Source organism: Vulpes lagopus, chromosome 2 (genome assembly GCF_018345385.1).
Source record: "Vulpes lagopus strain Blue_001 chromosome 2, ASM1834538v1, whole genome shotgun sequence".
NCBI classification, from domain to species: Eukaryota; Metazoa; Chordata; class Mammalia; order Carnivora; family Canidae; genus Vulpes; species Vulpes lagopus.
Window position 1 is genome coordinate 96,579,095 of NC_054825.1, and position 12,993 is coordinate 96,592,087.

The window sequence follows — 12,993 nt, forward strand, 5'->3', positions numbered from 1 at the left end:
ATGAATATGAATACATGGAAGCTAAGTAACAAGCTATGAAACAATGAATAGGTCAATGAAGAAATCAAAGAGCAAATCGGCAAATACACTGAGACAAATGAAAATGAAAATACAATGGTCCAGAATCTTTGGGATGCAGCAAAAGCTGTTCTAAGAGGGAAGTTTATAGCAATACAGGCCTACCTCAGAAAGCAAGAAAGATCTCAAACAACCTAACCTTACATCTAAAGGAGCTAGATAAAAAAAGAAAGCCCAAAGCCAGTAGAGGAAGCAAAGATAGAACAGAAATAAAAGAAAGATTAAAAAAAAAAAAAGGAACAGATGAAATCAGGAGCTGGTTCTTTTAAAAGATCAAGAAAATTGGTAAACTATTAGCCAGACTCATCAGAAAGAGAGGATGCATATCAGAAATGGAGGCGAAAGAACAGCTGACACCACAGAAATACAAAGGATAAAAGAATATTATGATAAATTATATGCCAAGAAATTAGACAACCTAGAAGAAATGGATAAGTTCCTACAAACCTAACCTTTCCAAGACTGAATCAGGAAGAAATAGAAAATTTGAACAGACCATTTACTAGCAATGAAATCGGAAGTCATCTTGCTCAGCACTATACGACCAACAATGCCATTGATTCAGTAATAAAAATATACTCAACCAGGGGTGCCTGGGTGGCTCAGTCAGTTAAGCCTCTGACTCTTGATTTTGGCTCAGGTGATGATTTCCAGAGTTGTGAGACCCAGCCCCGAGTGTGGAGCCTGCTTAAGAATCTCTCTTCCCCTTCCTCCCTGACTTGAGTGTGTGTGCTCTTAAAAAAAATCTAAAATAGAATAAAAATAAATTAAAAAAAAAAAAAAACTCAACCAGAAAAGGTCCAGGACCCAATGGCTTCACAGGTGAATTCTACCAAACATTTAGAGAAGAGTACCATATGATCCAGTAATTTCACCACTTAGGTATTTACACAAAGAAAATGAAAACACTAATTTGAAAAGATAGATATATTCCTATGTTTATTACAGCATTACTTATAATAGTGAAGATATAGAATAACCCATGTCCACTAATAGATGGATAAAGAAGATGTGCTATATAGGCACAACACACAATCTTACTCAGACATTAAAAAAATAAAAAGAACAAAATCTTGTCTTTTGCAACAACATGAATGGACCTAAAGGGTATAATGCTAAGTGAGATAAATCAGAGAAGACAAATACCATAAGGATTTCACTCTTACGTGGAATATAAGAAACAAAATGAACAAAGGGAGACAAATACAGAGAACAAAGGGGAGGTGGGTGAAGGGATGGATGAAAAAAATGGGATTAAGAGTACACTGATGAGCGCTGAGAAACGTACAGAAGCATTGAAGCACTGTATTATACACCTGAAACTAATAGAACACTGTGCGTGAACTGTTTGAAAAGAAAACACACCACCCGGAGTGCTGAATGCAGCGACTCCTGAGCTCCAGGAAACATCTGAGTCCTCCCATAAGTCCTGAAGGTTTTTCTTTCCTGTTAATAAGCTTTTTGCATCCAAACATGTTCAGGAATTTCATTCTCCAAACTGTTTTTGGATTGGTAAGGATTTCACAGATAACAGTGACAGATGTAAAGCTCAAAAGCATCCAGATGTACCTGCTGAAGAACTACAGAAGCTGGCAAACCATTCTTTACCTGCCAGGTGAATTCAGGGATCTTTCCAATATAAGCAGAATGGGGAAGTGTAATCTCTACATACAGTTTCTATTAACAGTTAAAGGGAAGGGAAGAAAGCCTTTAGTTACAAGATAGTGGTCTTTCAGAGTACAGCCAGCCAGTTCTTTGTACCTTCCAAACCTGATGTGGGTTTTACATTTTTATGTTGTTCTGTTGGCCTGGAATACTAGGGTCATCTGAGGTACTATTCTCCTTAGGCATTTCAGCCCATCATAAAAGAACACATCAAATGTGGGATTAACCAAAATATAGCAAAGGACAGTTAATTATGGGGTGTGTGTGTGTGTGTTAAAAAGTACTGATGAAGACTAAGCATTTAGCACACAGGCCCTGACCACAGGGTAAATTCTCAGCAAAGCTTATCAAGCAATACTAGCAGTTGATCTCAAACACCATCAAATTAATAGATGATGTCTGGTTAATAAGTTCAGTGATAGCTGACGATTGATTTTAATCAGAGCTGGCACCTCCCTGGAAATTAGAACCATATCAGTATTTTATAGATCGTCTCCGTCAGAATACTCCCATTAGCTTGTTTACTTACTTGAGCCAAGGTTGGTTGACTGTTTCAAGGATGCATCTACTTCACACACACCAACGAACCAGTGACAGGGGGAGCTTAGGGGACCGTGTGCTTGGTGAGTTCTGTGGTCACCAGCGAGCCTTAGGGAGCACGGGTGGAATTCAGTATGCCGGCCCCTCACAACACTGACCTTGGGAAACTGTCCTCCCAAAACCAAAATCCCACTGTGTGGTTTCTGAACCGGGTACCGGTGATCCAGACTCTTCTATACTGACTGCAGCTGGGAACAGACGTTAGGCCTAGACTTACCTTCCTGCCTGACACAGCCTATTTCTTTCTCTCATGACAATTAATTTCAGTCTCTACGAGTCCATTAATAAGTCTGGAAACTCTAAAAATAAAAATGGGACCCAAATAATCCTGTACCACCCAACATCATAAATGGGGATTTTTCTGTCCTTAGTACCATTCAACTGCGGGACATAGGAGTGGGGAGATTTCAATTACGTCAGCACGTCTTTGCAGGAGTTTGATTTCTTAAAATGATTGTAAAATACGTCCTTGTCTCACAGGCAAGACTCGGAAGACGGGCCTTCTCTCGGTCAAGTCGCCAGCGGAGTCCAGCTTGAAGTCCTTCACCAGGAGCCAGCGGGGCAGCTACCCGACCCTGCCTTTAACGAAGTCGGCAGATGCCCTGAAGCAGGGGGACGAGGGCAGGCTGGGCAGCGGTCCTCCCGCCCACGCCTCTAAGTGCTGTGACCAGCCGTGTGTGACTGGTTCCAACAAAAACCGAAGAAGCCTCCCTGTTTCCATCTGCCGGAGCTGTGAGACCCTGGAGGACCCCCAGCCTGTGGAAGCATGGCCCCGATCCCACTCCCTGGACGGCCTTCAAGGAGAGCCTGCCGCTGAGAAGGACGTGCCTGGCAAGGTGACACCACCTTCCCCTCAGACTGTACCACAAGTGCCACAAAAGACAACCCCCTCCGTCGCAAAGGCTCAAAGCCCCAAACGAGATCCTGCTGTTGACAATGCACTGCTACTGACCCAAAGCAAGAGATTCCCTGAACCTCAGAAGACAGCTACTAAGAAACCGGAGGGCCCCATAGCGGCCCCTGCCAGGGGCACGTCACCTCCTCCGTGCCTGCCCAGAAGCTACGATGCTCAGCCTCCCGGGGTGAAACACGGTTTAACAAGGACGCCTCTGGAGGGTCACAGGAAGGGACTCGATTGCGAAGGCCCGCATCACCCCCTGGGCACCAAAGAAGGCCCAGATGCTGAGCAGCGGGGCCCCGAGGCCAGAGCACAGGCGAAACCGCCCGCACAGCCTCCGCCCGTGCCCGCCAAGAAGAGCCGAGAGCGCCTGGCCAACGGACTCCACCCCGGCCCCGCCGGCGCCGACGCGCCCAGCCTGCCGGCTAAGAAGGGCAGCCCCGGTGACTGGCCCTCCCCTCCTCAGGCTTCTAGTTGCCCCTCAGGACAGGAGCCCGGCAGCCCGCCCAGCGCCCGACCCCCGCCCTGGCTGTCCGAGCTCCCGGAGAGCACGAGCCTCCAGGAGCACGGCGTCAAGCTGGGCCCGGCTCTGAGCAGGAAGATCTCCTGCGCCCGGGGCCTAGACCTGGAGATGCTCACCGAAAACAAGCTACGAGCCGAGGGCATCGACCTCACCGAGGAGCCGTATTCGGATAAGGTACCGAGGGCGTTGCAGGCCCCTGCTTTTTCTAGGTCAGGCAGCCGCGTGAGAAGAGGCCCCCAGGGCCTGGCCTGGCCTGGCGGTGGGAGGCCCAGAAGCCTGAGCATGGCCTCTGCTGCCCGGCGCCGGCATGAACGGGAGCCGAGTCCAGAGAAAACACAAATGCAGGCTTGGACTTTTCCATTCTTGTCTCTATTTTTCCCCTCCTCTTTGGCTTACTTTTAATTTTTGGCAGCCGTATTTTGCAGGGAGAACAATCAGGGAGTACTAGAACTGGTTCCAGAAAAGGCCGGCTCAGTGGGCAGACCTGAGGTGCAGTTTCCATGTCTCACTGAACGCTTATGTGTGTAGATGTCAACAAATCCCCATTTCCTGTTTGTTTGGGTTCTTTTAAAAGATTTTATTTATACGTGAGAGACAGAGAGAGAGGCAGAGATATAGGCAGAGGGAGAAGCAGGCTCCACGCAGGGAGCCCGACATGGGACTCGATCCTGGGACTCCTGGAACACACTGTGGGCCAAAGGCAGGCACTAAACCACTTAGCCACCCAGGCGTCCCCTCATTTCCTGTTTGTAAAACAGGATTAATAATAACCTGCATAACTACCTTCCTTAGGTATTATTAGGAGCAAATAAATGTGAAAATACTTTGAAAACTGTAGAACCCTTTTCAAACGTAATTATATCATAATTGTATGAGTAACAGGGGGAATGATTATATGAGCTATCCCACTGTACCAAAGACACTGAGAAAACTCATTTAAGCTCATATAATGAAAACTCCTTGCTTACTGGGGGGAAAAAGATCTAGAAGTGTGTATTTTGTTATAATGCATTCCTGGGAGTCCCTGTTACAAAATTCTTTTGACCCTCCACCTCCTTGATATTGAGTGAAATACCCTTTAGAATGGAAAGCAGTGAGAACTGCACTCTACAATAAACGGTGGCCTCGGGCCTGGCAGGATAAGACAGAGCGCAAACAGCAGACTACCTGTAGAGCACAAGTTTGCTCTTCTCCCCTGCGTTTAAGAGATGGTCTTCAGAACCACTGTGCAAAATGATCTGGTGAAGTGAGGGGAGGTCGCTGGCTCACATATACAACTGTGTTCTGCTTTACTTACATTTCAAAACCTTTTCCTAGAGCTCATCAGTACCTGAAAGATTAAAACATCAACATATTCTCTCCAAAACATCCATCTTGACTATAAATATATTAATTTCAAATGAAAACTTTTGGTGATACTTCCCAGTAGCTGCCTGTGTCTTATCCTACCTGTGGTTGCTGTTCTTAGAGATAGAATTCCTTGATGCCACGTTTCTCTTGTCCCCTGCAGCACGGCCGCTGTGGGATTCCCGAAGCCCTGGTGCAGAGATATGCAGAAGACTTAGATCAGCCCGAGAGGGACGTCGCCACCAACATGGATCAGATCCGCGTGAAGCTGCTTCGGAAGCAGCACCGCATGGCGGTGAGCAGCTGGCACCTAGGGTCTCCCCTTGCTCAGCTTCTGAAATCCATGTAGTTCTAGCACTTATGATGAGGATGCTGGCAACCGCTAAGTACCCGGGGTTTGTTTCAGCTATCAGGAAACACTAGAGGGAAAGTAATATTCAGCCTACAGAGTCTTAAAAATACAGTTTTGGCAAGAAAAAAAATTAAAATTATCCATAATCCTAGCACTGGAAAGAAGTTAAAAAAAAATCTGGTCATTTCACTGCACCTACAATAATAGATATATAGTTTTGAAACCTGTTTTCAGTTATCAGATCATGGCTCTGTTACCAAACATTCTTTTATATTATCAATAGGTCAGAATGCTCTGGTAAATGTGCCCTTACTTAGCCAGTCCTATTTTTGAAACACTTAAGTTTTTCACCAACTTACTATTTCAAAAAAGTTTAGTAAAGAACTCCCCTGTTAACATATAATAAAACTTTGTAGACTCCCAAGGTTAATTCTGAGTATATATATTCCTTTAGGACAGTTTGCTTACAAAAGCCTGCACAAAATCTCAAGGATTTGCACCCTCATTGGTAAACCATCTTCCTGAAAGATAAGCATTTGGTCTTCTCAGAAGTCAAGTGTAAATGTCCATTTCCCCGCCCTAGCCATCACTTGGTATTATTGTATTTTAATTCTTTAGAACTACATTGATGAAGTATTTTATTTTCTGGTTAACGTAGATTCAAAGTACAATGGAAAATCTGTTTTATAAAAACTACTCACTGAGTATCTTTACTTCCTACACTACTGCACAGGCCTGCCTCTTTAATCACCTAGGGATTTCCTTAGCATATCACCACACAAGACAAAAGAGCAGGTTATAGAAATACTTCCAGTTTGGAGACTTGAACACATAATTAGGGTTAGATCTAATTCCAAGTACTTTCTAGAACCTGAAAAACTTCCTTGAAGATGTGTCTCACCTTTGAGAAGCTGAGAAAGAATTCTAGATGCTACTCTTGGTCTTTGACATCTCATGGCATTGGCACTTCCTAATCGCCTGGCAATGCAGTATTTAAGTAGCATTCCTATTAGGAGTATAAGAAACCCTCCAGGAGCCTGTGTCAAGTCTTTAAAATTGCTTTCTTTATTTATCCAGATCCCAAGTGGCGGACTCACAGAAATCTGTAGAAAGCCCCTCTCTCCTGGATGCGTTTCGTCTGTGTCGGATTGGCTGGTTTCCATTGGTCTGCCCATGTACACCAGCGCCCTCACTGAAGCTGGGTTCAGCACACTGGGCCAAGTGCCTTCTCTGTCCCACACTTGCCTTCAGGAGGCCGGCATTACAGAGGAGAGACACATAAGCAAGCTCGTGTCTGCAGCCAGACTCTTCAAACTGCCCCCAGGCCCTGAGGCCATGTAGCCAGGCCCATAATGGAGCTCCCTGGACAAGAGCCACCCTTTCACTGTGCTTATGCTAATGCAAATCCTCCTCCTCGGGACATGCAGACCAGATCCTGAAGAAAGGCCTAGTGTATGGCCACACAGAGCACGAAACCTTGGCATAGGACTGATGACCCTCTCTTCTCCAGAAAGGCCCCCTCGAGGAAATTGGTGTGGTTCTCTTTGACCCCCAAAGAAAAGACAAGCACTTATTTTTATTTTCAGAACACAAAAGAACCAGGATGCCAACTTGCCACATATGCTGTGCCTCCAGTCCCGTCTTGGTGTGCTGGGAGAGGGCTGGGAGCAGAGGGAGGGGCAGCCTGTTTCGTTCCTGATAACGCCCTTGCCCTTCCATCTGTCACCCTGCAGGATACCTGAGGGCCAGACGGGCTTTATCTAGGCCAAAGTAACAGACTCGGGAGTTATTGTACACTATTGACCATGCCTGTTTGTTCTAAAGTAAGAAAATCTGGCTGCACTAGGAAAAAAGAAAAAAAAAAAAAAAAAAGGCCTGTTCTCCTTTAAGTAAACAAGAGACATTTTAATAATTGCTTTCTAGCAATCAGCTTTTATTTGCCTTAATATAAGCTTTGAAGCAGTTATCTTAGTGTTCACTACCCTGTAACCATAGTTTCCAATCTTCAGCTTAGACTGCCATCTAACATATGTGAGATGTTTTCAGCAAGAAAAAAAAAATTGGGCTTTTCTAATTGCCTCATTCTAACATGGCTTATTTTATAGAGGTGTTTATCAGGCACAAACTTCATGTTGGCTTTCAGTTTTTACACTAACTATAAATCCAGTAAAAAGCTATCTGAAATTCACAGAGATCAGGTGTGTATGTGGGTGTGCATGCATGTGCGTGAGTGTGTGTGTATAGTAACTACCTTCATTTTAATCAGTTTAGTTTTGTTTACCATGTCGGTCATCGTGCTGCAGTATTGACTTGGATCCTGACCATGTCCATCCCAAAATTCAGTCATCAGTTAACAGGTCACCTTTGCAAAGTCACTGTAAGGTTGAATATTTCAGAAAGATCTTTTTAAAAGGGAAGTGATTTATAAGATGTTAAAAGGGTTTTCTTTTTTCACTTTTATAATTAAGTTTTCCTTCCTTTCATATTGAGATAATTCTTTAAATTTGGATAAAAGTTCATTTTGGAGCTAGATAAACTACATTAGCCATGTATTAATAAGCATTTGCATATTTTCAGTTGTTTTCCAACTGACTGTAGCATTTCCCATCCTCTTTTAGTCTGGGGTCTAATTTTTCTAGCACACAAATTTAGAAAACTAAATTAAGGTTTCTGTTGCTTACTAAATGAATTTTCTTTACATTCTTAATCATCAGAACTATTTTAAGCACTGAATGTGATCACTTACAATAGAAACACTTTGAACACAAAGCCTTGATCAAAAGCTCTTAAACACTCATTAAAATGATTTCCCTCAGTGCAGGGTGGGGGGTGGATAATTTTATTCATTACAAAGCCATCTTCAGCATTTGCTCTATGTACTTGGATCCATGTTTCTGAGGGAAAAGATATGCTCAGGTGATCTATTTTTTCATGCTTTGGTACACGTTTTAAAAATAGGCTTCTTCAACAATATTCACCTTCTAGAAGATGCCATGTGAAGAAGTTGTGGAAATGCAGAAAAAGGTAAAGCTGCCAATTTTCTACTGAAATCTCTAAAATAGCCCATTTTTTACCATCTTGGGTTGTGCACACAGCCCACATGGAATGTAGTGGCTGCAGGTCTCTCCTGTGACCACGCCGCTGAAACATATCTCTCATGCTGAGGTGGACGTGGGTGCGAGGCCACACACTCCTCCTGCTGCCCAGTGCCTTGGCATGACATTCTGCGATCCTGCTCATAGTTTAAGCTGACCACACACAAGCCACACAGTAGATAATAAAGGAGGAGGAGAAATCTTATGTGTAATTCCCAGTGTTCATTTATTTTCAGTGTAAGATTTTCTTTTCCATAAAAGTGGTGCCAGAAAAGGGAAAACTTTGGAGTTTTTGAGAATGCCAAATCATATTTTTGTCACCCTTCTTTGGAAGTCATTGCCTCTGCAGAGAAAAATCAAATTCAGGGACCATGAGTGATTTTCAGTGGGAAGATCCTCCTAATCTGAAAGGTCTTGAGGTTTTTACTTTATTGTGTTTTTAAAAAAATATATATTTTTTTTCTTGTTAGTATTTGTTTGGTCTTCTTTTGCTTTAAACTTTAATTTGATCCTAGAAAAGCCTGAATGTTTGTGTGTGACATTTGACTAAGGTGGTTTAGGGGCCACCTGTCAGAAAGGCAGGTGTTAGGCATCAACAATACCCAGGTTTAATCAGTTGCACTTGATACAGAATGTGGAGGAAGGGTGAAAAGTGTTGTCTTTGGAAAGCACAAAAGAAACCTAGAAAGGCAGTTTGGCTCAGGTAGCTACACATCGGTTGTGTGTAATTTTTACTTTAAAGCTGTCTAGAAGGAAATGCAGCCAGCCCCAACCACTATTTACATTCCCAGATAACCGAGAAGCAGATACATTTTCATGGCCTTCCCTTCACAGCCCTTTTCTCTGTCCCGATCCCCGGTGTGGGTGAAATTGGAAATTACTAGTCTATGGCAAACCAGTTCCTGACATAGCAAAATTTGCTTTCATAACTGCAGCAAAAGAAATCAGTTCACCAAGTCAATGCTGCATGTGTGTACTGTATTATTTTCAGAAAATCTAGTAGTCTGAGTCCGAATTATCTTGATTTTAAATTGATAGAGAAAACAAACTGTCAAGCAAGTTATATAACAACTAACAACATTGCACTTTCTGTATATGAAATCAATATTTAAATAACTTATTTTTCTCCATTGCTGTTCTTAAACATTGTAAGTAGCTGTAATATACCAGTCCCAATATGTCCTTGCGATTGCTTCAGCCCAGGAAAGCTGTGTATTGTTTTAAAAATTGTAAAAATTATTGTGATGATTCACTTAGCAAAGAGAAAGGTGGACAGAAGGGTTTTCCTATGTATCAAAACTTGTCTATAATTATGTCATCTATGTACCTAGAAAAAAAATAAATTTCTTCAGTTGACTATGCCTTTTTGTTGTTCCTTGGTATGAACGGAGTAGAAAGGAAACGTAATTTACAAAGTGTATACACACAGTTGTATTTAGTTACTTTTGCCACATCACCAAAACTATCTGACATACACTCGTTCTCTTTGCCAATTTGGTTCCCCCCTCCCCCAGATATTGCATAATCAGATCCTGTAACCACAGCATCTTAGACCAGAAGGAACTTCAGAAGTCATCTGTAGCCTAAGCCCATCATTTTCAAATGAAGTGGCTTGAGTTCACGTCGGTGGTTGACTCGCCTAGTATTATACAGTTAAATGATAACAAAACCCAAACCTTTCATTGAGACACACACACACAAAAATCTAGGTTGGGATATTATAGGAATTGGTTGACCTGACAATTTTTCAATATTGGTGTACCCACAATTGATATAAAAACATGCTTTTTTAATTAGGAGGGACTGTGTAATAAAAATTTTGATTAGGTAATACCCATACTTGAGATTAAAAAAAAAAAAATCACCCTCTCCCTTCCTCCCAGCCACCTATTCCGGTCATTGGAGGTGAGTAATAGAACTGTCTTTGCCAATCTTTTTAGAAATGCTCCATATATTTACAAATATAACTGCTTTTGTATTTTTCCATACAAGAATGATGACCTGTTCTTCACACTTCTTCACCTTGATTTTACATTCAGTGTATCTTGGAGATCTTTCCATGTTGTGACTCCTCCATTCTCTTAAAGGCTGCATAACATTGTTATGCCAATAATTTAATCACCACTCGGTGAGAGGACAGTATCTTGCAGTTACAAAAAAAAGCTGTTAGGAATACCCTTGTACCCACATCACTTAGCATGCGGAATTGTGTTAAAAGTACATGTATTTTAGGTTTTGATGGAATATTTTAAATCCACTGGTGGATTTCATTAGAGGAAACTTTACCATGATAGGTTTTGTTTATAAATCACTGTCTTACTCTCCTCCTAATCCATTTTGTATATGGGGTATTTCACACATCGTTAGTGTGGGGGTTCATGTGAAGTGCTGCATTGTGTTAAAGAACTAGTCATAAGCCTCCAATCTTATCTCAAACTGACTCCTAAAATTTAACAGATCAATTCAAAGAAGATACTTCTTTATGATTCCTAAGAATCGCTGACCCCACTCTTGGCCTTAAATGTTTGTTCTAGGGACACTTCATGTATGGACACTTATGTTGCATTCTTTTAGAGGTTACAGAGCACATTTGATTAGGGAATGGGGAAAACAGAAGGGTGGTTGTCACTCTTTAACCACATGTGCCATTTGGGAGACCTCAGAATGATGGCTTTCTTACTCCTAGCTAAGAAGACCCACAGCACCCTGTACCTAGTCCTTGGAGGATGTGCACGTGTGTGTGAGAGGCAGGATGCATGCTCGCTCAAGTGTAGGTCTGGTCTTCTCATCAGGACTGTGGGCAGGCTTATTTGCAAGCATTCCCCTCACACAGCGCCCCTCCAACACTACACCAGGTGCTAAGAGCACTAGACACTTAGAAACACAGAGTCTTGAAAAGCACGAGAAAATAACTAGAGACTGCCCTCCAAATCCTCCTGCAGCCATTGCCACAACCATGATGCCCAAACGAAAGAAGCAGAATCAGCAGCAGCCCTCGCTGCCAGAGCAGGAGGAGACTGGAGACAGGAGGATGGGAGTCCCATCGGACCACCCAGCCTTCTGGGCCCTCCCCCCGTGGCCAGTGGAAAGCCTGGTGACCCCAAGTCAGCCCCAAACTGGAATCCACCCCCATGTCCACCATCAGTCGAGTGGATAAGTAAGTTGTGTGTGCATGCAACGGGATGCTACGTGGCCATGAAAACGAACGAATTCCTGCTACAGGCAACCTGGATGAATCTCACAAACACGGTGTTGAGTGAAAGGAGCCAGACAAACAGGAATGCAGACTCTCTTCACAGAGGTCCTCCAGGGTCAAGGGGACCAAGGACTCCACCACTGCTGAGCCTCCCACCTCCTCCCAGGGGCAGAGGCCTGATCCAGGGAGGCGGCCCAGATGGTCGTGGCTGGTGGGGGCGCCAATACTAAACCTCCTTTTCCTGGACCAGGCCATGGGGGTCCTTCCAGAGGAGGCTTTCATAAAGAGCAGAGAAAACCCCAAAGGCTCAAAAGTTGGTCTCTTATCAAAAATACCTGCCTGCCCAACGATGGCCCCCAAGTTATGGAAGACAAATCCAACCGCCCTGTCTGCCGACACTTTGCCAAAAAGGACCACTGTCGATATGAGGACCTCTGTGCCTTCTACCACCCAGGCGCCCATGGACCTCCTCTATGAGACTGTGCCCTCCCATCTGGGCTGGAAGGAGCCCTCTGACCTAGCAGCCATATATTGCCCTGTGGGCCTGTGACGGCTACTGTGAGGCTGTTCTGCCCACCACCCTCAATCAGTGACACCCACCTCCATCTGCCACCTCCCCCATCTGGGGTCCAGAGTTGTGTTTCATCACTGGTGCCCAGAGTGTGGGCTTTCTTCTGATCCAGCCTCCAGAGACTCGCCTTCAGGACCCCACCTCTGCTCTCTTCAACTGCCTCCTGGATCCTCTTCCCCTTCGCCGACTCACTGCTGAACAGGAAACCTCTTTGGTGCTGTTTCTTGTGCATCTGTCCACCCAGCCCTCAGTACTGCCCTCGATTCGTACGAGCCCTGGAGCAGTTTCCTACCATTCCCTTCTTCTAGATGCTTATTTTAAATCCTTTTTATGTGACAAACCCTACCCCCAGAGCTGCCAGTTGACCTGAGGTCAAGTATGGATGACTGGTGCAGAGTCACTCCCTGGAAGGCCACCCTCCCAGCTTTTGGATTGTGTAGGTTCTGCGTCAGTAGCGTGATCCCCACCACTCTGGTCTGTGATCACTGTGCTTCGTGAAACTGTGCATCCCCTCGTACACAGCCTTTCTCAGTGTCCGTGGCATCACTGTGACTTCCCAACACTAAAGTAAGTTTTTCTGCCAAAATGAGTGAGGCTCTTGATGCCCTCTAGACTTTCCACACCTCCCAACATGGGAGAATTGTGAAACTTTCTGCAAGACTGCCTCC

At 44.1% G+C, this 12,993-nt stretch overlaps 1 protein-coding gene and 1 pseudogene across 3 annotated transcripts in view; both read left to right on the forward strand.

Moving 5' to 3' along the window:
• Positions 1–9,919, forward strand: part of SASH1 (SAM and SH3 domain containing 1) — a 255,510-nt gene extending 245,591 nt beyond the window's left edge. For all 3 annotated transcript variants that reach the window (XM_041745577.1, XM_041745576.1, XM_041745578.1), the window contains 3 exons: positions 2,824–3,938; positions 5,275–5,406; positions 6,541–9,919. In XM_041745577.1, the coding sequence (XP_041601511.1) occupies positions 2,824–3,938; positions 5,275–5,406; positions 6,541–6,804 (1,511 nt within the window). In that variant the 3' untranslated portion in view covers positions 6,805–9,919. The remainder of the gene's footprint in view (positions 1–2,823; positions 3,939–5,274; positions 5,407–6,540) is intronic.
• Positions 9,920–11,499: 1,580 nt separating this feature from the next.
• LOC121485357 lies at positions 11,500–12,352 on the forward strand (annotated as a pseudogene).
• The last annotated feature ends 641 nt before the right edge of the window (positions 12,353–12,993 follow it).